Source organism: Cetorhinus maximus, chromosome 23 (assembly GCF_964194155.1).
Source record: "Cetorhinus maximus chromosome 23, sCetMax3.hap1.1, whole genome shotgun sequence".
In the NCBI taxonomy this organism is placed as follows: domain Eukaryota; kingdom Metazoa; phylum Chordata; class Chondrichthyes; order Lamniformes; family Cetorhinidae; genus Cetorhinus; species Cetorhinus maximus.
The window spans coordinates 52,303,126-52,330,332 of record NC_135901.1 but is presented as its reverse complement, the minus strand read 5'-3'; the positions used below and the strand labels follow the sequence as shown (position 1 = coordinate 52,330,332).

Sequence of the window (27,207 nt, the reverse complement as noted above, 5' to 3'; positions counted from 1 at the left end):
AATCGAGTTCCTGTTGAGAGTTCTTAAATTAAGAGGAAAGTTCACAGATGGTGCTTTTAAGAAAGGGACACTGCAGCTCAGATAATCAGTGACAGATCCAGAAAATTAAACTCCAACCAGTTATAGGGGTGTTAATATCAGCAGAATCAAAGCTAATACTATCTGACTATCAGTCCTGGATGTGACTAACAGCAGCAATAACAGCGAAATCCAATCCCTGCAGTCACTTGTGAATTCGCTGGTGTGACAGCAGGTTGGCTGACTGAGTGAATCCCTTCCCACACACAGTGCAGGTGAATGGCCTCTCCCCAGTGTGAACTCGCTTGTGTACTTTAAGATTAGATGAAGACCTGAACCTCTTTCCACAGGAAGTGCAGCTGAATGGCTTCTCCCCAGAGTGAACTTGCTGGTGTGACTTAAGGCTGGCTGGCTGAGTGAATCCTTTCGCACACACAGAGCAGGTGAATGGCTTCTCCCCAGTGTGAATTCGCTGGTGTGACTGAAGGCTGGCTAACTGAGTGAATCCCTTTGCACACACAGAGCAGATGAATGGTTTCTCCCCAGTGTGAACTCGCTGGTGTGCAGTGAGGTCAGAGGAATGCCTGAACCTCCTTCCGCAGGAATTGCAGCTGAACGGCCTCTCCTCAGTGTGAATTTGCTGGTGTTTTAGCAGGTTGGAGGACACAGTGAATCCCTTTCCACACACAGAGCAGGTGAATGGCCTCTCCCCAGTGTGAAATCGCTGGTGTCCACTCAGGTGGGATGAAGACCTGAACCTCTTACCACAGTAAGTGCAGCTGAAGGGCCTCTCCCCAGTGTGACCTCGCTGATGTGTCAGCAGAGTGGATGACTGAGTAAATCCCTTGCCACACACGGAGCAGGTGAACGGCTTCTCTCCAGTGTGAATACGTCGATGGCTTCTCAGCAGAGATGGATAATTGAATCCTTTCCCACAGTCCCCACATTTCCACGGTTTCACCATGGTGCTGGCCCCAATGTGAGTGTGTCAATGAATTTCCAGCTGGGGTGGATAACTGAATAGCTTCAGACCATTCTCACATTTTCTCATCCACACACACAACACGTACACAGTTTCTCCCCACTGTGAATGGTGTGATGATTTTTCAGGCTGTGTAACTGGTTAAAGCTCTTTCCGCAGTGAGTTCACTGGAACACTCTCACTCGGGTGTGCGTGTCTCAGTGCTTTCCCAGTCACACTGATGTGTGAAATCTTTTTCCCACAGAAAGAACAGTCAAACATTTCTCCTTCCACATTCAAAGGTTGATTATATTCAGGTCCTGATGAATCGAGTGGCTCAGTCAGATGTTGATGTGATGTTTGGTTTGCGTTTCCAATCTACAAATCTTAATATTTGATGATGTTTGGCATCTGAAAATCAAAAGTAATCATTGTCAGTCCAGCGTGGAAATTAATAATTGACAATTCCACTTGCTATGGAATATTTCTTCCTCCCGTCTCCCCTCCCCCACCCCAAGCTGTAAATCACAGTCCCACACACACACTCCTTCCTGTGATGAGAAATCCAGATCCATCATGCAATCTCCACCATTTCTTTCCTCTCCCAGTTTTCTATCTCCCTCTGCTCTGGCTGGGTTCAGTTCTACAGCCCTGCTGTAAAAGGAATTTAAAATCCACTACTGTAAGTCCAAGATTAGAAACCGAGAAGAGACAAACATTTCCCTTGGTTTGAGTTTGCTGTGTGCCTGTAAAAGGAGTTTCCAAAATCCATCCCTGTCAGTCCAGGATAGAAATGCACAATATTGTCTCCTCCTGCTACCTAGACCAGGATGTGACCGCGCATGCGCCCTGCTGCACATTGCCCCTATAAAGATGGCGGCCGTTACCCCGGGCCTGGCGAAGGGAGAAATCCAGAATCCAGTTCTCTGCAAACCCAAGACCGGTACCTTGTTATTTGGGGTCTGCGGCCTGCACTGTGTCTTTATGAAGCCTCCCTGTCCACTCCGCTGGCTCCATTCCTCCTTACACACCCACTAACTCTGTTAGTTTGCTCCGCTCGACTTTCTCTCAACCACTCTGAGCAGCTTCAGCCACAGACCAGCACTGCGCATGCTCATGAAAGAGACCGCAATGCGAATGCCCCAGTATACTCAGAGACGCGCATGCGCAGCGAATTTCTGTTGTGAGGATAGGGCACATTCTGTCCCGCATTGAAAGCTGGGTGAGCGCCCCGCCATTGAAAGACCAAATTGTAGAATGTCTTCATCCTGCAATCAGAATACGATCGGTGCCATAGAGGCAAGACATAAAATTGTTAAATCAATTGATGCAACGGCCACTTTGCTCCAGGCTCCACCACAATTCTCTCCTGGATGTTATGAACAGCAGAACAAACCACGACAGTTAGATCTGAACTCAGTGCAGTCTCAGGAGATGGGACGAGCTAGTGACCTTTTTCCCCCCTACACATGGAACATTTAAACTGTGTTTTGCCAGCAGCAATGCTCTGATTATGGATCAAATCCTTTGAACTTTTAAAGTTGGAATGCTGACATGTGGGCAAACTGAATAAAGCTATTTGCGCACGTGAAGCATCTGAACATTGACTCTGATGTTATAAGTGAAATTAACTGATCTGAGACATTGAAAGGATTCTGCACATCAGGAATTCAAACCTAATATTGGCTTCGGGACAATCAGAATACCTGGGAACAGACAAGACACGCAAAGGCTCGAAGGAGAGCTGGTTCCCGGTGACATGGATGTGCCTGCAGTGGGTGGGATCAGACTGTTTCCATGTAGCCATAATGAAGGCCCCAAACTTTACCTTGGAAGAGCTAAACTTATAGAGGACAATTGTCATTCTGGTAGCAGAAATCTGAAGCTTTAACTCACTAACACCCCAGGTTAAATCTGCATCAGTCTCTGTGGTGCAATTGGTCAGCATGTTTGGCTGTTAACTGAAAGGTTGGTGGTTCAAGACCACCCAGGGACGAGGCTTACACTGTTTCCCCCCCATCGGCATTCATCGTCACACAGTTCCAGGCTGTCATTAGGTACTTCCGCTGAAAGAAAAGATTTCTGAAATGTTGCCAGTTCGACTGTTATCCAAGTGAGTTCCCAGGCAAACAGGTTTTTTCGAATATTCATTTCAAATTTAATGAGACAACAATTAGCCCTACCATGGACCGATATCTAACCCATTGGAAATTTATGAAGTTATTGGATTCAACCAAGCCCATCAATTATTCTCACTTTCTCAGCTCCACAGTGAGTGATACAGGGAAAAGCAGTAATATTCCAGCCCCGCACTCTCCACACCCACTTCCAGAAAGCAGTGACTGCAGCTTCAATCAGCGGGTTACTGCCCATCCCTGGGACACAAGATACTCCAACTCGGGTCAAACCTCCCAATACAGCGAGCACAGGCTCAGGAAAAAGCAGGTAGATTATATCCCGGTCACTAAACCTCCGAGCAGCATTTACACAATACCCGAGTTAGTGAGTCACAAATAAAAGTGACACAAACTTTCTAAATGTTTTCAATGTAAAATTCCTTCATTTTATTGAAAATCTGACTGTTGGGAATCTGAAAATGAGCACCATGCGATTTGTGTTACCGAGTGAGTTGTTTTCCATTGTTTGTCCGTCAGGTTTGCAATTCAATTTGTGTTGGATATTGAAGCGAATCTGATTTCAAAATAAGGTAACAAAGCAGGTAAATATTAAATCCAGAAACAAATCCTGAGGAAAATGGATCACAATGTTCGGAAGGAGGTGCAGCTGAGAAGTGGAAGCTGTGAATGATGCATTGATGATTGAGTGGAAAGCATTGGATCCTTGGTCAATCATCGTGTCCGAGTGGTGAAAACGATGCTTTTAAAATTCACTCGCGTTTCCCCAGGAAAGTTCCAATCTTATCGATTGTGCTTCTCATTATTGCTGATTTCAACCAGGTGTCCACAGAGCTCACCGATCAATGGAAGAAAAAACATCCTAAAATTCTCCTGATTTTTGGAAGGGAATGAAGGGCTCTCGGGATCGGGTCTTTGGACTGGGGATCCGCCATGATCTTATGGAGTGACGGAGGAGTCTTGTGGGGCCTTGTGACATGTCGCTGCTGCTTTGATTCTGTTCTATTTGAGTAGAAATACCAAACAAAGCAATGGGCAGTAGCATCCTGAGCTCGGTATCGCAGCTGAGCGGTCTTAGGTGCTGATTTGAGGTCTCATTCTTTGTTGAGGCGTGGTTTCTAACCCCAATGCTGCTGAAATTGCCCTATTGGTTGAAAAAGTGCCAGCTCACAGTTAAAGCAGGTATATGCGGTGTTTCACTTTAACAGGAAGAACGAGGAAAGACAATAAAAATATAAATGGCTGTGGAGAAAAGGTGGGGTTTTTGAATTAGCTGAATTCCTCTTCCATGAGCCAGAATTTATACAATGGGCAGAATGTCCTCCTCCTGTAGCCGCCTATGATTTTATGCCAATGACACTAACCTGTGCATAGAGCCAGTCGTCGTGGCCGAGTGGTTAAGGCGATGGAGTCAATATCCATTGGGGTTTCCCTCTTCTCATTATTCCTGGTTTTAACTTTGTGTCTAGCTCAGTCGGTAGAGCGAAGGCGCGTAATGCCAGGGCCTTGGGTTCGCCCCACGGCGGGCACAGCTTCTTCGAAACAAATAATTCACCAACCTCATCACTGCGGTTCTTGTGAAATTTGCACATGTTGGATATTCACCACTGAAAGTACTTGATGCACAAAAATTTCTAAGCACTTTCACGTCACATCTCTTTCTGCCTCATCTCCAGCTCTCTCTGCTCTTCCAGGAGCTACTTAACCAATCTCAGTCAGTTCGTGTGAACATAAAACACAACGTGATCAGTTTACAGATAACAAGGCAAAGAGACACCAGGGAATTTCCTGATTCTCCCAGGTACTGATTACAGGAATATGCACAGTGCCGATTATCCACCGCTACACTCTCCTTCCAGTCTTGCATACATTGTTAAGCTTTGAAATTGTTCATATTTTCGCACTGGATTTCAATGTGAAGAAAGCAGAGCTGTGATAAGCTTATAATGTTCAGCAGATGTACTGTACGAAGGTACATAACAGGCTGATGATAAAAGTGCTCTTTGGATGCGGTGAGCTCCAGTGAAGGATTGGCACCATTAATGTGTTGTTCAATAAGTCTCGTGACAAATCTCGTGCTAGAAATGAGAAGAAAACTCGCTGAATTTGCTCCGTATTTTGGTTTCAAAAGAGCCGAATGGAAGGTTAGAAAGTACATCTCGCTAGAGTGGGTTATAAAATGGCAGAATGACTGTGAAAGAAGCACCCGCGCTGTTGGGAAACATAAAATTACAGAAAGTTACAGCATAGAAAGAGGCCATTCGGCCTCGATGAGCTGATGTGCTGCGTTTAAAGACCAGTTGTGATTGACCCATCAGGAGTGATATCTTTGTCAGTGCAAACAGTAGGGACCAAAATTCGTCCTTCCCCCAACCATATTTTGCCTCGCGCCACCATCTCTGTGGTCAGTGCTTTGCACCCAGCCCTTCTCTTGTCCTCCTTTCATTCATTCATTCACTCCGCCTTTATCTCTGTTCCCGACCTGTTCCAAGTGTGATATTTCCAGCTCGGAGGCAAAACTTCAACTGTCACCCCAAAGATTCTGATGGAGCTGCGAAATGTTTTCAATCAAAAAGTACTTAATACCCATTTTAACAAGATCAAAAATCTGAATTCCCTGACCAGGAATCGAACCCAGGCAGCGGCAATAAGAGCGCTGAATTCTGACTGCATGACCACCAGGGAAGCGGTGAAGCTTTTATCAGTTTGGTTTATCGACGCTGCTTTTAACAATTTTCCATTTTAAATGGAACGAATTCTTCAGTCAATGACAACAACAGTTGCTGTGAGCTGGGACATGGAATTGACAGTGAGGTGAAATAGCCCCACAAGCTGCTCATGTGTAACTGTCAATTTCCAAAACCCACCAACATCATTACTGCGGCTCCTGTGAAACTGTCAAGAGAACACACGGCAGACATTCATCACTGAAAGCAACTGACACATCAAATCCTAAACACTTTCATGTTGCATCTTTTTCTGCTTCTGTCCCTGCCTCGCCTCCAGCACCCTCTGCCCGTCTAGCTCCCAGGTCAATTAGCTGCTCGATGCAGACACAGTCAGTTCATGAAACCAAGCTTCCCCTAGAAAGCAGGGTCAGGGAATGTGGGACCCAAGGATTTTAGAAAGAATGAGTTTGCAAATGACATAGTAAAGATAATCTGGGATCTCATCTTCCTGATTCTCCCAAATACCGATTACAGGAATGTGCACAGTGCTGATTATCCACAGTCGCAGATTCCTTCCAGTCTTGTGCACATTGTTAACCTTTGAATCCACTCGCAAGAGGGATTATAAAATGTCAGAATGACTGTGCAAGAAGTAGCCGTGGTGTTGGGAAACATAAGATTATAGAAAGTTATAGCAAAGAAAGAGGCCATTCGGTCCTGTGTGCTGCTCAAAGAACTCTGAAGAAGAGTCACGCTGAATCGAAACATTAATTCTGTTTCTTTCTCCAGAGATGCTGCCAGACATACTGAATTTTTCCAGCATCTTCTGTTTTTATTTCAGATTTCCCGCATTCACAGTATTTTGCTTTTATCTCTGGATTTTTAGCCCATTGACAATGCCACTACGCCACCTCCTGAATGCTGACATATGAACAAGAAAATACGGGTGTGGTTGGGTGGGTTTTCTCCTATTTAGAATGATAAATCCTCAGGCGGCAGGGTTCGAACCCATGTGTTCATTTTAAACAACAAATGTAAATTATTGAACATTCACTCACAATTAAATAAACAAGCTTGGATGATGCTCTTACCAGGTTTCAAACCACTGCTCTGCCACATGTGAAATGACCGTGACCCCCCACTTCCCTGCACAAACCCTGCGCTGTAAAGATCCCAATGGAGATGTCTGGAATGTTAAACGGTGACGTCATGCAGCAGCACTTTGGGTCTTTGTTTTGAAGAAATGGAATTCGGCTGTTCTCATTAGGAATGCTGGAGACAGACTGATCAACAATGTCATCATCAAATGTCACAGTGCAGTAAGAGGCCCTAAGATGGAAGCAAAATACTGTAGATGCTGGAAATCTGAAATAAAAACAGAAAGTGCTGGGAAAAACTCAGCAGGTCTGGCAACATATGTGGAGAGAAAAGCTGAGCTAACGTTCCGAGTCCGTATGCCTCTTCTTCAGAGTCATGCCGACACGAAGCATTAACTCTGCTTCTCTCTCCACAGGTGTTGTTAGACCTGTTGAGTTTTTCCAGCATTTCCTGTTTTTACTACAACGTGAAGCCCTTCACCCCATCGTATCTGTGCCAGCTATTTTTAAAGAGCTAACCAATTCGTCTCAAATTCCTTCTCTCTTTACTTAAACCTGAGTTTTCCCCTTTTCAATCATTGTCCATTTCTCACTTGAAGAAAGAGTTTCTGCAGAATTCATGCACAGTTTGCCTTAGTTAACAAAGTTTCTCTGACCCAATGACATGAAGAGTTGGACTAGGATTCCTCATACAGTTTTCGATACAATCATTATTTATTTATGCAATTGATTTCATACCGAATTACGAAAGAACTTTAGTCTGATCAGGCAGGTCATCATTATTTCTGAGCTGATATCTACAATCTAATTCCATTTTCTCTACAAACTGGAGAGCTGGATTCAGGTTCCAGTCTCTGGAGGAGTGGGTCCGAATCCTACCACTCCCAAATTTTCAGCTGCTTCCCCCTTTCGGGCACATTAGGAAATCCCTTTGGGTGAGCCAGACACAAGTCCAGTTTAATACGGGGAGTGGGACAGGTTGTGGTCCTTTATCTTGACAGGGTGAACGAGGAGAGACAATGTAAATAGAAATTGGTGTGGAGGAAAGGCGGGTGTGTGGAATTGGTTTAGTTGCTCTTCCTGAGAGCCAGCACAGACATGACGGGCCGAAAGACTTACTTAAGAGCCGTCTCTGATTTGATATGAACATTTTTTCCCTGAGCAAGTCCTGTTAGTTGCGGGCGAGTGTTGAGGGCGATGTTTCTGACATCCATCGGGGTTTCCCCAATGTTGGTTTGCTGACTGCGGTTCTCGTTGTTCCTGATTTTAACCAGGTGCCAACAGGATTAGTTATCGATTAAATAGAATCAAACAAAATCTCCCGCGCTTTCTCATTTCCATTCATCTGCAAGGATTTGTGAAATCCACAGACGAAAATGGAACAAAACTGAGCCGGTTTGGTGACATCCTTTCTTTCTGGCTGTTTGTCTCTCCTTAGCCCTCTGTCTCTCTCGGTTTATGTGTGCGTGTGTGTGTTCCTGTGTGTGTCAATGTGCTTCACTTCCTCATTTTTACCGATCCACACTTTATTCACCTTAGTTGTGTGGCTTCATGTTCAAATCATAGAGAGAAAATAAAAACAGGTTTAAAAGATTCAAGAGGAATTTTTTTCTGTATTTTTGAGTGGAGATTATTCAGTTAATAAGTGTCCGAATGTTACAAAGCGGAGGGCGATTGAAATTTTCACTGAGCAACATTTAAACAGACACCGAGTCCTTGTGGTCGAGTGGTTAAGGCCATGGACACATCGAGAGAATGAATTTGTAAATACAAATTGTCCAAACTGATACTCCTCGGACATTAGGGACTGTCTTTCTTCTCGAAGCTGTTCCACGTGTGATATTTGCAGCTCTGACGTGAAACTTCAACTCTCACTCCACTGATTCGGGCGGAGCTGTTGTGCGTTTTCAATCAATAAGTAAATGAGGCCTGTTTTAACAGTTTGTACCAGGTCAATAAACCTTCATTGCCTGGCCGGGAATCGAGTCCGGGCCACGGCGGTGAAAGGGCCGAATCCTCACCTCTAAATCACGAGGAAAGCTGTCTATAACTTTTGCAACGTGCTTTATCTGGGCCACATTTGCCATTTTTCAGATCTTTCACCAGAGGTGTTTTTAAGGGGTAGCTGCAGTGAAGGATTGGCACCAATACAGTGTCGTTCAATTGGTCTGGTTCCAAATCCTGCTCAGGAATTTAAGAAAAACTTTGAGTTTGCTCAGTGCCTTGACTTCAATGGCGAGAATGTAAGAAAGTACATTCCCCCAAGTGTGTAATAAAATGTCGGAGTGACTGGGAAATGATGCTGGGAAACATAAAATTATAGACAGTTACAGCAAAGAGGCCATTCGGCCTGGCGCGCTGCTTTCAAAGAGCAGTTGTGATTGATTGGTCAGGAGTGATATTTGTGTCAGTGTAAACAGTCGGCAGTAAAATCTCTCACATCTCCGCAGCAGACATTCATCACTGAAAGCAACTGACACACGTCAAATTCTGCCGCTTTCATGTCGCATCTTTAACTTCCTGTTCTCCCTTTCAGGCATTTCCATGTCTGTCAAATATCATCCATGCGGAATGTTGTCCTGTTCCTCGTTCCACGAGGAGACTTACTGTGAGTGGGACAGAATAACTGGCTCCATAGCTCAGTGGTTTAGAGCACTGGTCTTGTAAACCAGGGGTCGTGAGTTCAATTCTCACTGGGGCCTGCGATTAATGTTTATGAAATTTGGTAACAAGATAACCTTTGAGCAGAACACTGTAAAAAGATAAAAGCTGGAAATCCAAAACAAAAAAAAACCTGGAAAAACTCCACAGGTCCGACAGCATCTGCGGAGAGGAATATAGTTAACGTTTCGAGTCCGTATGGCTCTTCAACAGAACCTGTTGTAAAGATATCAGAAGGTCATGTCAGTGGCCAACAAGATGGCAGGTGGATTATAATGTAGGCAGGTGCGATTATGTTCACTTGGTTATAAAAATGAGAATAACAGAATGCTTTTAAAATGTGAGAAATTTGTAAGTGCTGATGTTCAAAGAAACTTGGGTGTGCTTGTACAAGCAATGTGGAAAGTTAGCATGCAGGATCAGCATGTTGGCCTTTATTGCAAGGGGATGGGAGAGCAAGAATAAAGAAGTCTTGCTACAGGGTTTTGGTGAGATGGCATCTGGAATCCCGTGTGCTGTTTTCATCTCCACATTTATAAAAGAATAGACTTGCATTGGGGACGGTGCAGGGAAGGTTCACTAAATTGGTCTCTGGAATGAGCTGGTTGTCTTAAGATGAAAGGCTTTTATTCTCTGGAGTTTAGAAGAATGAAAGCCAATCTGATTGAAACCTGTAAAGTTCTGAGAGGGCTTGATAGGGTGGACACAGGGATTGTTTCCGCTGGTCAGGGAGTCGAAAACACTGTGGCTCAGTCTCAGGATAAAGGGTTGATAATTTCGGGCTGAGATGAAGAGAAATTACTTCATCCAAAGGGTTGTGAATCTTTGAATTCTCTACCCAGAGGGTTGTGGATGTTCCAACATTAAATACATTTAAGGCCGGGATGGACAGATGTTTGGTCTCTCGGGGAACTAAGGGATATGGGGAACGGGCAGGATAATGGAGTTGAAGCCCAAGATCAGCCATGATCGAATTGAATGATGGGACAAGCTCGATGAGCCCTGTGATCTACTCCTGCTCCTATTTCTTGTGATCATGTATATAATAAAGACAGTAATTCATGTTATAATAAAAACAGAAAGTATTGGAAGTTCTCAGCAGGTATGACAGCAAATGTGAAGGGATAAACAGAGTGAAGGTTTCGAGTCTAATTTGACACTTTTTCAGTCCATAAATTGGCTGCTAGTTACGACATTTTTCACAACATCAAGAGAGAATTGAACCCAGGCGGTGAAAGCACCGAGGCTGAACCACTAGAGAGTTAGTTTCCAACTGCAGGTTTAATGGTTTAAGAAAACCTAGGGTCAAATAGACTCGCTCTCTTCCTGCTTCTACTCATATTACCGACATAATTCTGCTTTGTGTCCTTTGGCTACAAGGAAATGTTGTCCAAACTTTGCCAGCCCGGCTGTTATTCGGTAAGTTCTCACAAAAGTATTGCGTGTCTCCAAATATTGCGTACAGTTCTGGAATCTGCATCATAGGAAGGGTGTGATTGCACTGGAGAGAGTGCAGAGGAGATTTACCAAGATGTTGCCTGGGCTGGAGATTTTTAGTTATGAGGAGAGATTAGATAGGCTGGGTTTATTTTCCTTGGAGCAGAGGAGATTGAGCGGGGACATGATTGAGGTGTATAAAATTATGAGGGGCATAGATAGAGTAGACAGGAAGGAACATTTCCCCTTGGTTGGGGGATCAATAACCAGGGAGCATAGATTTAAGATAAGGGGAAGGAGGTTTAGCGGGGATGTGAGGAAGAATTATTTCACCCAGAGTTAAGTGGAAATCTGGAACTCACTGCCTGAAAGGGTGGTAGGGGCAGAAACCCTCATAACATTCAAAACGTATTTGAATATGCACTTGCAATGCCTTGGCATAGAAGGCTATGGGCCTAGTGCTGGAAAATGGGATTGGAACAGTTAGGTACTTTTTTGACGGCGCAGATTCGATGGGCTGAAGGGCCTCTTTCTGTGCTGTAGACCTCTATGACTCTATAACTAAATGGATTTATGAATATTCATTTCAAATAACGCGAGAAGCTGAAACAAACATGTGCATAACATACAACCTATTAGAAAGATTGGGTTCAAAGCAACGAATAGAAATTGACTGTCAAATTGCATATATAGAACTGGAACAGACCATCACAATGAATGAATCCACTGTCTGTAAAAATGTTGCTCAGTGAAAATTTCATTCATCCTCCGCTGTGTAACATACAGGCACTGAGTCAATAAGCAGTCTCCACTCAAATAAACACAAAGGGTCAATCTCCTCTTGCAACTTTTCAACCTATTGTTATTCTCTGTGCCATTTACCATGAAGATATATAACGGAAGTGAATAAAATTTGCGATGGTAAAAAATGTGTTCGCCCCTCGGGGAACTGAACCACATTGACACACACAGAAATATACAACGTGAGTGGTAGTGAACAAGGGTTTATCTCTAAGGACAGAAAAAGTCTCAGAACGCAAGAATGGCACAAATTAGTTCAGTTTTGTATCATTTCTGACTGCAAATTCCGTGAATGCTTATGGATCAACAGAAATGAAGCAACACGGAAGTGAAGCAGGAAAACCACACGGGAGTGTTTGGAAGGTGCTGATTCCATTTAACCAATAGTTCATTCTGGAGGCAGCAAAACGAAGGAACAGCGAGAAGTACAGTCAGCAGGACTCTAAACCACGTGGGGAGACCCCAATGGATTTTAACCCCATCCCTTTAACCACTCAGTCACGGCTGCAGGCCTTATACTAGCGTCATTGTTGTTCATGTAAAATCATGGAATGGTTTCAGCAGAGAATGAGGGAATTCAGACCCACCTATTCCCAGTCACCCTGCAATTACGACAGCGTCCCTTGTTCTACCTACCAAGACGAACTACATCATATGTCAAATGCCCCGAGCCTATTCTAAGGGATTTGATGAAACGTCTGCAAGACAAACCAACTGAAACTTTGGCAATGGTGGGATTAAAATCCATGACTTAATAGGAACTAGTGTTTAAATCCAGAGCCTGAGACCACTTGCATATGCTACTGCTGGCAATATGATAGTAACCATTGCATTGATTGGTAACGGTACTGAATTGGAACATAACAAATAGCAAAAGGAATAGACCATTTTGTCTTTCGAGCCACTCACTGTACCATAAAATCAGAGCCAAAAACAACATATAGAGACCATTCAGCCGGGTCAGAGGAACAGAGGCCATTCAGCCCTTTGACCCTGCTCAACCATTCGATAAGATCAAGGTTGATCTGGTTGTGGTCTCAACTCAACTTTCCTGTCTGTCTGTCTGTCCCCACCCCCACCCTCACCGCCCCCCATAACCCTTGACTCCCTTCTCTACCAGAAATCTGTCTAAATCAGCCTTGAATAAATTCAATGACCCAGCCTCCACTGCTTTCTGGAGAAAATTCCGCAGACTAACGACACTCTGAAAAAACAAAAAAAAAACTCTTCATCTGCGTCTGAAAAGGGAGGCCTCTTACTCTTCTGGAATTAACTCACCTGGCCCCTCTCCCCTACCTTTTCCCTGGACATGTTGCAGTATTTGGTCCAATTCCCTTTTGAATTCCGCTGCTGAATCTGCCATCCCCACATTCTCTATCTAACCCAGCCGCCGGATCCATCCCTCCCAGGTCGCCATGTGGAAATGCATGTGACCCTGCACTGAAGAACAGGTTCCAGACATACTCAGCTACTTGACAACAGAACAACATGAAGTGATTATTATGGAAAATTGAATGAAACATTTTAAATCATCAAGACATTGACACACTCCATAGAGAAACTGGCTTTCAAACTATCAGGATAGAATTAAACACAACAGTACCTATCAAAGGGAGTAAAATTAAAGTGAAGAGGGAAACAGAATCTAGATTTAGAAAATATCCACAAGGTGGATGAAGGTGAATAGTGAGCTAGAGAATCTTTAAAGTCCGTGCATGAACTTCTGTTTGAACCAGATGTATTTACCACATGTCAATAATTTAAAATTGTGTGAGATGATCTGCAGGTGGGGAGGATGAATCTCAGTCGATAGTTATCACATTTAGTGGATAAAGTTTTCACATTTACTCTTGGTGGCAGCTCAAGGGTTTGTGTTGCTGATTCTGATCATTCTAGTAGCTTTAGTATGTTATCCACGGTTTGTCATAAAGAAATTAGGAAAACAAGCTCGTAGCTTAGAAATAGTGAGGTTAGTCAGAAATCAGTTGTGAGAAATCAGTAAGAATTTTCCCTTCTCTAGGTGGGGAGATCTGTAAGAAATCACTGTCTAATAACCTTATAAAATCTTCAGAAGTGTATTGAATATTGTAGGAATGGCTCTCCCTCCCTCTCTCTCTCTTGCTTAGGAACAAAGATTCCTGGGTTGACAAACATAGGAAAACATATCCCAATGTTACCTCATAGGGATGGACTCGGGAGTTAGGGAACGGAATTTGTAGTGGTGACTGAAGACAATGGCTTTGATCTTCCCAATTCATAAAAGGAGCAAATTTCTGCTCATCCTGTACGGAATGTTGGATAAGCAGTTTGATAATTTAGTAACAGTGGAGGAATGGAGAGGGATGGTGGTGAGGGAGAGCTGGGTGTTGTCAGTGTCCATGTGAAAACTAACATGGTGCTTTTGGATGATCTCACCCAGTGGCAGCATGTAGATGAGAAATAGGAGAGACCAAGGATAGATTCTTTTTTTAGGATGGATGATGACGGTGGATTTAAAGATGAGAGGGACAGTACCAGAAGAGATGGAAAAAAACATGAACAATATCAGCCAACATGGAGAAGTTGAATGGTCAGCAGTTTAGAGGGAATAGGGTCACTGGAGCAGAAGGCGAGTCTCATGGACAAGATGAACATTGAAAGGTTATGAAGGGAAATAGGAAACTGGAGAAAGATCTGAGTTCAGATCTCGGACATGGGGGATCTTTAGAGACAGTTGACCCGGTGAACTAGTGGAAGGGAGGGAAGCAGCAGAGGCAACTGATCGGATTGACTCAATCTTAGTGACAAAGAAGCTCCATGAGCTCCTCACACTTGCTGTTGGAGGTGAGAACAGAACAGGCAGGGGAGAGAGAGAGCACTTCAAAATGAACTAACTTCTGTAGAGAAATGAAAAAGACTCGACACACTGTGTGTTTGACACAAAGCTAGTTTGTTTGACACAAAGCTAGTGTATTTGACTTTTATCCAGAATTTTAACCTCTATAACTGGGTTGGAGTTTATTAACATCAGCAGAAACAGACCCCATAGAACATGGTTCAGTCCCAAATGTGATTAACAGCAAAATCCAATCCCTGTAGTTACTTATCAACTTGAGTTAATGTTTCGAGTCCATGTGACTCTTCTGAAGAAGAGTCTATGTGGACTCAAAACGTAAACTTTGTTTTTCTGTTCACAGATGCTGCCAGACCTGCTGAGTCTTCCTACACTTTGTTTTATTTCAGATTTCCAGCATCTGCAGTATTTTGTCTTTATACTTGTGAACTGGTTGTTATCTCTGCAGTGTGGATGAACTACCAAATGACTTGCCACACTCGGAGCGTGAGAACAGCCTCTCCCCAGTGTAAATTCACTGGTGTACAGTGAGGTCAGAGGATTGCAGGAACCCAGGCCCATTATGAGAGCACCTCAACGGTCTTTCGTCAGTCTGAACATGTTAATAAGGCATCAGTTGCCTGGAACATTTCTAGCCCTTCCCTCAGTCCGGGCTTTTAAAAGGCCTCATCAGTGTGAACTCACTAGTGTGTCTGCAGATGGGATAACTGAGTGAATCCCTTTCCACAGTTGGAGCAGTTGAACGGTCTCTCGTCAGTGTGAACATGTTGACGGGAACCAATGAACATTCTCCACTCTCACAATCCGCCGCTTCCGGCTTCCCTCCGGCACCAACCTCAAGCAAAGAGAGCAGGAGACTCTGAGCATGCGCCATCCACCCGGACAACCCGCGGCAGATAGAGCGGTTTCTGAGGCGCGAAGGATTGTTGGTAATCAGGCCGCCATTAGACACCGCTTCTCAGTTAATCTTTGTCTGAATCTGGGAAAGCAAGGGGAAGGTTCTGTTCGCATCGGGATGGAAAATAAGAAAGATCAAGTTCCAACTCCTGCCATTCAGACTAGAGATGATCAGGGACGAAAAGGAGGATTTACACATGGGGGCAAAGGGCATAACCGAGAGTCGAAATGAATACTTTGCAACTGCCTTTAGCAAGGAAGAAAATGCTACACAGAACATGGTGAAAGAGGAGGTGATTCAGATTCAGAAAGGTTTAAAATTGAATTAGAGGAGATATTAGATAGGTTATCTATATTTAAAGTTGTGAAACAAAAACAGAACATTCTGGAAAAACTCAGCAGGTCTTACAGCATCTGTGGAATGAAAAGAAAAATAATGTTTCCAGTCCGTATGACTTACTGTTTTGTTCTCCCTCCACAGATGCTGTTAGACCTACTGAGTTTTTCCAGCATTTTCTGCTTTTGTTTCAGGATTCCAGCATCCACAGTATTTTCCTTTTACTTTAAAGTTGTGAAATCACCTGAGCCAAATGAGATGCACCCAAGGATCATGGGAGAAATAAGAGTGAAAGTCACAGAGGCGCTGGCCATAATATTTAATTGTGCCTCAGACTCAGGTGCCAAAGGGCTCGAAAATTGCAGAAGTTACACCCTTGTTCCAGAATAGGTGTAAGGATAAGCCCAGCAACTGCAGGCCAATTACTTTAACTTCAGTGGTGAGAAACTTCTAGAAACTATAATTTGGGCAAAGTTAACAGTCACATGGACAAATGCAGGTTAATAAAGGAAAAACAACATGGGCTTCTTAAGAGAAAATCATGTTTAACTTCCTGGAGTTTTTTGAAGAGGTAACAGAGAGGGTTGATGAGGGCAATGCTCTTGATATAGTGTACATGGACTTTCAAAAGGCATTTGGTACAGGGCTGCACAACAGACTTTTAAGCAAAGTTATAGCTCGTGGAATAAATGGGACAGTAGCCACATGGATACAGAATTGGCTCAGTGGAAGGAAACAGAAAGTAGTTAATGGATGTTTTTCAGGCTGGTGGAAGGTTTGTAATGGTGTTCCCCAGGGGTCAGTGTTGGGACTCGGGCTTTTCCTGAAATATATTAATGACCTAAATCTTGATGTAAAGGGAAACATTTCAAAGTTTGCAGAAGATACAATAGGGGTTGAAGGAGAAAAGGACCTGGGTGAATATGTCCATAAGTCATTGAATGTGGCAGGAGAGTGATTGAGAGAGTGATTCATAAAATATACAGTATCCTGGGTTTTATTAATAGGGGCAGAGAGTAGAAGGGCAAGGAGGTCATGTATAAGTCACTCGCTTGGCCTCAGGTGGTTTATTGCATCCATTTCTGGGGACCACACTTCAGGAAGGATGTGACGGCATTGGAGAGGGTGCAGAAAAGATTCACAAGCTTGATTCCAGGAAGGAAGGACAGCTCATAAGAAGACAAATTGGAGAAATTATGACTGTTTTCATTAGAGAAAAGAAGGCTGAGAGGATATTTGGCAGAGTTATTCAAAATCAAGTGGGGGCTGCACAGAGTATATAAGGAGAAACTGTTCCCACTCATCAAAGGATTGAGAACAGGAGGGCATAGTTTTAAAGTGATCAGTAAAATAATCAACAATGATATGAGAAAAATCCTTTCACGCAGTATCTGGTTAGGGTCTGGAATGCTTTGTGTGGGAGTATGGTGGAGGCAGGTCCAATTGAAGCATTCAGGCAGGAATTAGGTTGTTATCTGAAAAGGGAGAATATATAGGTTTATGGGGAAAAGGCAGAAGAATAGGACTAGTTGAGTTGCTCATTCAGAGAGCCAGTGCAGACACGATGGGCCAAATGGCCTCCTTCAGCCCCAAACCAAATCTATATTGTGGTAGAAATTATTGGTTCATTCTGACAGTCAATCTCTATCAATATGTTTGTAACAGAGCAACATCCCATTGTTCTCCCAGCTTTACATTCTAACAGGAAGTTCCAGGTGTTTGTAGCGCTGTGATCTTGTGGTGTAGACAATGTTATTGTCCACACCACAAGATCACACATCAATCTTGTGGAAAGGGTCTGATACATCAAGAGTGATATGGTCTGCAAAATACAATCTGTGTGAGTCATTGGAATATGATTGTGTATAGTTCAATGAGATCTGACCACTCACTGAGTCCGTATAAGTGTAACTTAGATACACACAGCTTTTATCATAGTTCAGTAAGATCTGACTACTTAATGAGTGAGTCTGTATGAGGGTGAGATTCTGCTAACATAGGCATTGCAAATTAAGAATGACAAGGTCCATCTCCTACCATTTGCATCCTGCAATAATGGACCTGTTGGCAAAATCTTTGTAATGAATCTGTTTCAATAAGTCTGTCACAAACTAACACCCTGTTGTTCTGCTGTGCTTTATATTTTAATGGGCATTAGCAGACATTTTTATTGCTATGAGCTTGGGTAGTGGCTATGTCTTCACTCTTCTCTGTTGATCTCATCAAGAAGGGCTGCTGCAGAAAGAAGGACTTGGTCTGTCAGACGCGGTCACTGTGAAAGTGATAATGAAACATCTGTGTGTCAAAGTTCAGTGACACCTGATCATTACCGAGTGTGAGTCTATGAAAATGTAACTCAAATAATCTCAGCTCCTGCAGGTGATTCTCTGGCTACAATTACATAGATAAGAAAGGAGTCAGGAGCATGTAGTCCCACCCAGCTGGACACCAGTGCAGAAGCATTGGGGGAGGATGGTTCGGTCAATGGTGTCAAAGACCACAGACAGGCCAAGAAGGACAATGAAGGAGAATTTACCTTTGAACATTCACAGAGGATGTAATTTTTGACTTTGATGAGTGCTGTTTCAATATGGTGGCAGGGGCAGTTTTCTTAATGGTGGGATTGAACCATGGAGTTTCATGAAAGATTGGCATGGATTTTGGAGGTGACCAGGACTTCGGAGAGAAAAGGGTGGAGAGAAATGGGGAGATAGTTTGCAAGGGCATTGGGGTCAAGGATTGGTTTTATTGAGGAGGGAGTGGTGATGGCAGATTTGAAGGAGAGGGAAATTGCTTCAAAGGAACTAACTTGTGTTCGAAATATTAAAAAGACTCAACGCACTGTGTTTAACACAAAATTGATTTATTTGATTTTTATACAGAATATTAACCGGAATGACAGGGCTGGGGTTTATTAACATCAGCAGAAACAGACCCCAATGAACATGTCCTGGATGTGATTAACAGCAAAATCCAATGCAGTTACTTATGAAATCACTGGTGTTTCACCCGGTTAGCCGACCGAGTGTTGGAAGTGATTCACTCAGAGCAGGTGAACAGTCTCTCCCCAGTGTGAACTCGCTCATGCGTCAGCAGGTGGGATGACTCAATGAATCCTTTCCTACACTTGGAGCATCTGAACGGCCACTCCCCAGTGTGAACTCGCTGGTGTGCAGTGAGTTGAGATGATCGCCTGAACCCAGTCCCACAGTGAAAGCACCCGAACGGTCTCTCATCAGTGTGGACACCAGTTACCCAGAACTTTTAAAGCACTACTCGCAGTCTGGGCATTTAAAAGGCCACTCAGCAATATGAATTTGTTGATGTGTCTGTTGGTGGGATGACTGAGTAAATCTCTTCTCACACTCGGAGCAGCTGAACAACTTCTTCCCATGTGAATTCGCTGGTGTCTCAGCAGGGTGGATAACTGAGTGAATCCCTTCCCACACTCCGTACAGGTGAATGGCCTCTCCTCAGTGTGTGTGCTGGTGTATGGTGAGTTCAGATAAATGCCTGAACCCAGTCCCACAGTGAGAGCACCTGAACGGTCTCTCATCAGTGTGAACACGCTGGTGCACCAGCAGGTTGGATCAATCAGTGAATCCCGTCTCACATTCGGAGCAGGAGAACAGCTTTTCCCCAGTGTGAACCCGCTGGTGTATCACCAGGCTGGATGACTGAGTGAATCCTTTCCCACAAAAGGAGCAAGTGAATGGTCTCTCCCCAGTGTGAACTCGTTGGTGTGTGAGCAGATTGGGTGAATTAATGAATCCCTTCCCACACTCTGGGCAGGTGAACAGCCTCTCCCCAGTGTGACTGTCCTGATGAGTTTCCAGCTGAACTGTATAAGTGAATCCCTTCCTGCAATCTGCACATTTCCACAGCTTCTACCTGTTGTGACTGTATTTATGTTCTGACAGGCCAGATGATTTGCTAAAACCTCGTCCACACACAGAACATGTGTACGGTTTCTCCCCACTGTGAACGGTGCTTTTTCCTTCCATGTTCAAAATCTGATGATATTCAGGTTACGATAAATTGGGTGAGTCCATCAGATCCTGATGTGATGTTTTGTTTCACTTCCCCAAATTAAAATCCTCCCCTTCTAATACCCTGTGAAATTGATTTAAAACAGAAAAAAGGGAGTAAGAGAGAACCCACAAAAACACAAAGGCACGTTGTGAAATTGAGCTGAATGAATCTGGGAATTTGTGGGGCCGGCACTAGGAAAAAGTGACCATGAAAACTGCTGGATTGCCATAAAAACCCAACTGGTTCACTAATGTCCTTCAGGGAAGGGAACGTGCCACCCGGTCTGGGCCTACACAAGACTCTGGACTCCATCGGAGCAAATAACAGAGCGAGGTGGGAGGGGCACTGGATAAAGCAGAGGGATAAACTCTAAATCTCCATCCCTGGAAGGACCAGGGTAACAGGTGTATGTGAACACCATCACCTCCAAGTTCCCCTCCAAGTTACACACCGTCCTGACTTGTCTGACATTCAGTACTGGATGAACAGAAATTTCCTCTATGTAAATATTGGGAAGACTGAAGCCATTGTCTTCAGTCCCCGCTACAAACTCCACTCCATAGCCACTTGCTCCATCCCTCTACCTTGCTGGGAGTTGGAGTGGACGGACCCGTGGGAGATACTCGGGAGATGAGAAGTGCCGATAAATATATTACGGGGATTCGAGTGAGGCCTACCTTGCTGGGAGTCAGAGCTTAGCGGACCTGCAGGAGACAGTGGGGAGCTGAGCAACACCTACAAATACAGACCAGGAATTTGAGTGAGGAACGCCTATAAATACAGACGGGGTATTTGAGTGAGGAACGTCTATAAATACAGGGTGAGGATTTGAGTGAGGAATGTGTATAATAAAGAGTGAGGATTTCAGTGAGGAACGCCTATAAATACAGACAGGGTATTTGAGTGAGGAACGCCTATAAATACAGATGGGGTATTTGAGTGAGGAACGTCTGTAAATACAGACGGGGTATTTGAGTGAGGAGTGTCTATAAGTACAGACGGGGTATTTGAGTGAGGAACGTCTATAAATACAGATTGGCGATTTGAGTGAGGAACGTCTATAAATACAGACGGGTTATTTGAGTGAGGAACGTCTATAAATACAGATTGGGGATTTGAGTGAGGAACGCCTGTAAATACAGATTGGGGATTTGAGTGAGGAACGTCTATAAATACAGACCGGGGATTTGAGTGAGGAACGTCTATAAAGACAGACGGGGGATTTGAGTGAGGAATGTCTATAAATACAGACCGGGGATTTGAGTGAGGAACGTCTATAAAGACAGACGGGGGGTTTGAGTGAGGAATGGGCTGTTTCACTGTTGCAGCTGCTGTGAGGCAGCAGGAGAGGGGGGAAAGAGGCAACTGTGATGTCACAGGAAGCTGGTACAGCTTGGTCAGTAAGTGCTCAGTCTAAGGGACAGTGTGTGAGAAACCAGCTTAGGACAGGCGAGTTCAGGTAGATCTATAAATAAAAATAACTTTACAATAATAAACCAAAATTTGAAAACTTTAAAATTCAAATAAAACAACAAAGATTTTAAACAAGCAGTAAAATAGAGTTACTTAAATAAACATCTAATACACATACCTTGTAGTTAAGAAGCATATAATCTTTAGTAGTCAGTGTTACTAGCATTCAGTAAACACAGTAAATTGTAGCATGCATAGGAAGAAAGTAATTAAAGTTAATTAATTAAATAACATAAGTTAGAATGGTAGGACAGGGGTTATGTTGCAGCTGTGAGATGTGGGAGCTTTTGGACGCCAAGGCGATCCATGACAAACACGTCTGCAGGAAGTGTAAGCAGCTTGAGGAATTCCGGATCAGGATTATTGATCTGGAAACCGAAATGCAGACACTGTGCAACATAAGGGACGGGGAGAAATACCTGGATACTTTGTTCCAGAAGACAGTTACCTTAGAAGAGGGTCATCTGTTTTGATCAGCAATGAGGGACAGGATGATGTGACTGTTAGTGAGGCAGGTAATGGGACTGAGCAGGCAGGAGTGGAGGAGCCTCAGACTTTGCAAGTGTCAAACAGGTTTGAGGTGCTCACATCCTGTGTGGATGAAAGCGAAATGTGCAAAGTGGATGAGCTGGCTGGCCATGACACTGTGGTACAGGAAGCCATTCACGCAGGGGGAGCAAAAACGAATGTAGTGGTAGTAAGGGATAGTATAGTGAGGGCATTGACACTGTTTTCTGCAGCCAAAAGTGAGAGTCCAGACGGCTGTGTTGCCTGCCCAGTGCCAGGGTTCGAGACATCTGCTCAGGGCTGGAGAGGGACTTGCAATGAGGGAGAGAATCCAGTTGTCATGGTCCATGTACGTACCAATGACATAGGTAGAACTAGGAAAGAGGTTCTGTAAAGTCAGTATAGGTACCAAATTATGTAGCAGAAACTCAAAGGTAATAATCTCTGGATTATTACCTGAGCCACGTGCAAATTGGCATCGGGCAAATAAGATTAGCGAGACCAATGCGTGATTCAAAGATTGGTGTGAGAGAACTGGCTTCCGGTTTGTGGGGCACTGGTATCAGTGCTGGGGAGAGTGGGGGCTGTACCGTTGGGACGGTTTACCCCTGAACCGTGCTGGGATGAGTGTCCTCACAAATCGCATAGCTGGGGAAGTAGAGAAGGCTTTAAACTAAATGAGAGCAGTGAGGGATCAAGCTTGGGTAGAGGTAGCAATTCAAGGTGTAGATTCAAGACAGGAGAGCAAAATAGTAACATGAGAAATGATGGTCAGAGAAAGGCAGGAAAGGACTGAGAGAAAAAACCTAAGAATAAATCAACAGTCAAGACTAGACGCTACAACGGTAACAAAAAGACAAGACTGAAGGCTCTCTATCTGAATGCACGTAGCATTCAAAACAAAGTAAATGAATTGATGACCCACACAGAAGTAAATAAATATGATCTGATAGTAATTATGGAGACGTGGCTGCAGGACAACTAAGATTGGGTCCTAAATATTGAGGGGTACATGACATTCAAGGAGAATAGGAAGCTAGGTAAAGGTGGAGGGGTAGCATTGTTAATTAAATAGGGCATTGGTGCAATAGTTAGAGATGACCTTGGATCAGGAGATCAGGATGTAGAATCGGTTTGGGTGCAGATGAGGATTAGTAGGGGAAAAATAGTCATTAGTGGGAGTGGTAGACGGGCCCCTAACAGCAGCCATAGTGTAGGACAAAGTATTCAAGAGAAAATATTGTATGCTTGTGATAAAGGGACGGCAATAATCATGGGTGATTTTAATCTACACATTAACTGGAAAAATCAGATTGGCAGTAATAGCCTGGATGAGGAGTTCTTAGAATTCTTCTGAGATAGTTTCTTAGAGCAGCATGTTCAGGAGCCAATCAGAGAGCAGGTTATATTTGACTTGGTATTGTGTAATGTAACAGGATTAATTAATAACCTCAGAGTAAGGGCACTGTTAGGTAGCAGCGAGCACAATATGGTTGAATTTTACATCCAGTTCGAAAGGGAGAAGAGTGGGTCAAAGACTAGTATCTTAAACTTAAATAAGGGCAACTATGTGGGGATGAAAGCTGAGCTAGCTGAAGTGATCTGGGAAACTAAGCTAGAGGATAGATGAATAGGGAAGCAGTGACAGATATTTAAGGGGATATTTCAAAGTATTCAGAATGAGTACATCCCGACCATAAAGAAAAATTATAAGGGGAGGACCCACCATCTGTGGCTAGCTAAAGAAGTTAAGGAAAGCATCAAACTTAAGGAAAAAGCATACGACTCCACAAAGATGAGCAGCAGGACAGATGATTGGACAGAATATAAAGAACAGTCGAAAATGGCTAAAAGGTTAATCAGGAGAAAGAAATTAGAGTGTGAGAGGAAGTTTGCTAGAAATGTAAAAATGGATAGCAAGTGTTTCTACAGGTGCTTAAAAAGGAAAAGAGTGAGCAAAGTGAGTGTTGGTCCTCTAGAGGGTGACAGTGGGGAGTTAATAGTAGATAAGGAAATGGTGGAGGAAATGAATAATATTTTGCTTCTGTGTTCAATATAGAGGATAGAAAAACCATTCCAGTAATAGCTGCAAATCAGAAGGTGACAGGAAAAAGGAACTTGGTGAAATTGAAATCACTGGGGAAATGGTACTGAGCAAATTGAAGGAGCTGCTGATGTCAAGTCTCTGGGACCCAATGAACTAAATCCTAGGGTCTTAAAAGAGGCGGCTAATGCGGTAGTCGGTGCGCTGGTGTTAATTTTCCAAAATTCGCTCGATTCTGGAAAGGTTCCGTCAGATTGGAAAGAAGCAATTATAACCCCTCTATTCAAGAAGGGAGGGAGGCAGAAAACAGGAAACTATAGGCCAGTTAGCTTGACGTCTGTCGTGGGGAAGTTATCAGAATCAATCAATAAGGAGGTTATAGCTGGGCACTTAGAAGAGCTCAAGGCAATCGGGAAGAGTCAGCATGGTTTTGTGAAAGGAAAATCCTGTTTAACCAACTGATTGGAGTTTTTTTGAAGGAGTAACATGCGCAATGGATAAAGGGGAGCCTGTAGATGTACTGTACTTGGATTTCCAGAAGTCATTTGAGAAGGTGCCACATCAAAGATTATTACGGAAAATAAAAGCGCATGGTGTAGGGGGTAACTTATTAGCATGGATAGGAGATTGGCTGGCTGGCAGAAAGCAGAGAGTATGTGTAAATGGGTCTTTTTCTGATTGGCAGGATGTGACGAATGGAGTCCCACAGGGGTCTGTGCTGGGGCCTCAACTTTTTATGATTTACATCAATGACTTAGATGAGGGGAGTGAAGACATGGTAGCGAAATTGGCAGATGGCACAAAGATAGGTAGAAAAGTATGTTGTGAAGAGGACATGAGGAGGTTGCAGATGGATGTAGATAGGTTGAATGAGTGGCCAAAGATCTGGCAAATGGAGTGAAATGTGGGAAAATGTGAAGTTGGTCACTTTGGCAGGAAGAACAAAAAAGCAGAGTATTGCTTAAATGGAGAATGGCTGTTTAATTCTGAGGTGCAGAGGGACCTAGGTGTTCTAGTAAATGAGTCACAAAAAGTTTGTATGCAGGTACAGCAAGTAATTAATAAGGCTAATGGAATGCTATCCTTTGTTACGAGAGGGGTTGAACATAAAATTAAGGATGTTATGCTTCAGTTATACAGGACCACACCTTGAATACTGTGTGCGGTTTTGGTCTCCTTATTTAAGGAAGGATATAATTGCATTGGAGGTGGTTCAAAGGATGTTCACTAGATTGATATCTGGAATGAGCAGGCTGTCTTACGAGGAAAGGTTGGACAGCCTGGGCTTGTTTCCACTGGAGTTTAGAAGAGGGAGGAGTGATTTGATTGAAGTATAGAAGATCCTGAATGGCCTTGACAAGGCGGACATTGAAAGGATGTTTCCTCTTGTGGGTGAGTCCAGAACTAGGGGTCACTGTTTCAAAATTAGGGGGTTGCCCTTCTAGGACAGAGATTAGAAGAATTTATTCTCTCAGAGGGTTGTGCGCCTTTGGAATTCTCTGCCTTAGAAGGTGGAGGAGGCGCGATCATTGAATATTTTTAAGACACAGGTAGATAGATTCTTGTTAGGCAAGGGAATCAAAGGTTATCGAGGTTAGATAGGAATGTGGAAATTCAAACACAAGAAGATCAGCCATGATCTTATTGAATGGCATAGCAAACTTGAGAGGCCAAATGGTCTGCTCCGTTCCTATTCCATATGTTCTTATGGTGTCTCTCCAGTGTGAATTCGCTGGTGTATTCACAAGTGGGTTGACTGAGTGAAACCCTTCCCACACTCAGAGCAGGTGAATGGTCTTTCCCCAGTATGAAACCGCTGGTGTATTCGCATGTGGGATGGCTGAGTGAAACCCTTCCCACACTCAGAGCAAGTGAACGGTGTATCTCCACGTGAATTCGCTGGTGTGTTTGCAGGTGGGATGACTGAGTGAAACCCTTCCCACATTCGGAGCAGGTGAATGGTATCTCCCCACTGTGAACTCGCCAGTGTATCAGCAGGTCAGATGACTGAGTGAATCCCTTCCCACACTCAAAGCAGGTGAACGGCCTCTCCCCAGTGTGACTGCGCCGATGGATTTCCAGCTGAGATGGGTAATTGAATCCTTTCCCACAGTCCTCACATTTCCACGGTTTCTCCATGGTGCGAGTGTCCATGTGTCTGTCCCGGTTTGATGATCAGTTGAATCCTTGTCCAAACAGAGAACATGTGTACAGTCTCCCCCACTGTGAATGGTGTGATGTTTTTTCAGGCTGTGTAACTGGTTAAAGCTCTTTCCACAGTCAGTTCACTGGAACACTCTCACTCGGGTGTGTGTGTGTCTCGGTGCTTTTCCAGTCACACTGATGTTTGAAATTTTTTCCAACAGACAGAACAGGCAAACATTTCTCCTTCCACATTCAAAAACCGATGATATTCAGGTCCCGATGAATCGAGTGACTCTGTCAGATCTTGATGTGATGTTTGGTTTGAGTTCCCCCTCTGTAAATCCTCCCCTTCCGATACCTGTAAAAGGAGTTTACAAAAGTGATCACTATAAGAACAGGATTGAAATTCAGAGCAGACAATTCTCATTTCTATGGAACATTATTTCATGTCTTCTTCTCCCAAAGCTGCAAATCCCTGTCCCACACACTCTCCCTCCTCCCTGTGCTGAAGCCAAACAGAGTTTTGGATAATTCTTCCTGTATCTTTTTAAGAAATTTGTCCAACTGAAGATAACAATATGTTTGATCATTCACTCCAGTACTTGTGACAAAACATTAATCTGAAACCCCCTGACCGACCATACAGAATAGCAGATGTTAACCTTGTGTCCAAACCTTACTGTGTGGAGATTTAATGAGTGATTGTGAAGGTGGTTTCTCGAAACCTCCCAGGGTTTCCTTCCTTCCTTCTCTCCCTCTCTAACTATGTTAAACCGTGGGATCAGTCTCATGGCCCATTCTGGTTACTGCTTCTCTTCCTGATGACTAATTAACTCCAGTTATATACTGAGAAGACTGAAGACACTGTTTTCAATCCCTGCTTCAATCTCCATTTCCCAGGTACAAACTCCACCTCTCTCCCTGGGAACAGTATGAGATTAAGCCAGTCTGTTCACAACCTTGATTTTACATTTGATCTCGAGATGAGCTTTTGACCTCATATCTGTGCCATCTCTAAGATAGCCTGTTTCCACCCGACCTCACCCTGTCTCAATGCTTCTGCTGCTGAAACTCTCACCCCTGCCGTAGTTACCTCCAGACCTGAACAACTATCCCAACACATTCCTGGCTGGTCTCCCACATTCTACTCTCCGTAAATA

General features: G+C 43.7%; 2 protein-coding genes and 2 non-coding genes across 4 annotated transcripts in view; 3 read left to right on the top strand and 1 right to left on the bottom strand.

Annotated features, from left to right (window-relative positions):
* Nucleotides 1–27,207, top strand: part of LOC144698037 (uncharacterized) — a 211,089-nt gene that overhangs the window by 169,395 nt on the left and 14,487 nt on the right. The gene's annotated exons all lie outside the window — the stretch shown is intronic.
* LOC144698557 (uncharacterized) lies at nucleotides 127–26,041 on the bottom strand. Its single transcript, XM_078570490.1, has 3 exons — nucleotides 25,793–26,041; nucleotides 25,670–25,718; nucleotides 127–945 (listed from the first exon to the last, which is right to left on the bottom strand). The coding sequence occupies exons 1-3, from the start codon at nucleotides 26,039–26,041 to the stop codon at nucleotides 224–226; spliced, it is 1,020 nt and encodes a 339-aa protein (XP_078426616.1). The 3' UTR covers nucleotides 127–223.
* On the top strand, nucleotides 2,902–2,975 carry trnan-guu (transfer RNA asparagine (anticodon GUU)). Its single transcript has one exon. It is a non-coding gene; the product is annotated as a tRNA-Asn (tRNA).
* trnat-ugu (transfer RNA threonine (anticodon UGU)) lies at nucleotides 9,509–9,582 on the top strand. Its single transcript has one exon. It is a non-coding gene; the product is annotated as a tRNA-Thr (tRNA).

Bases quoted from the DNA above. Each gene is read 5' to 3' on its own strand.
- LOC144698557 (XM_078570490.1), bottom strand. From the start codon at position 26,041: ATGGAGAAACCGTGGAAATGTGAGGACTGTGGGAAAGGATTCAATTAC. The intron at 25,719-25,792 runs GTGGAGATACAC...CGAATACACCAG, and splicing joins AAACACACCAGCGAATTCAC to CGGTTTCATACTGGGGAAAG. The intron at 946-25,669 runs GTTTCACTCAGT...ACTGTGGGAAAG, and splicing joins CTGCTCTGAGTGTGGGAAGG to GATTCAATTATCCATCTCTG.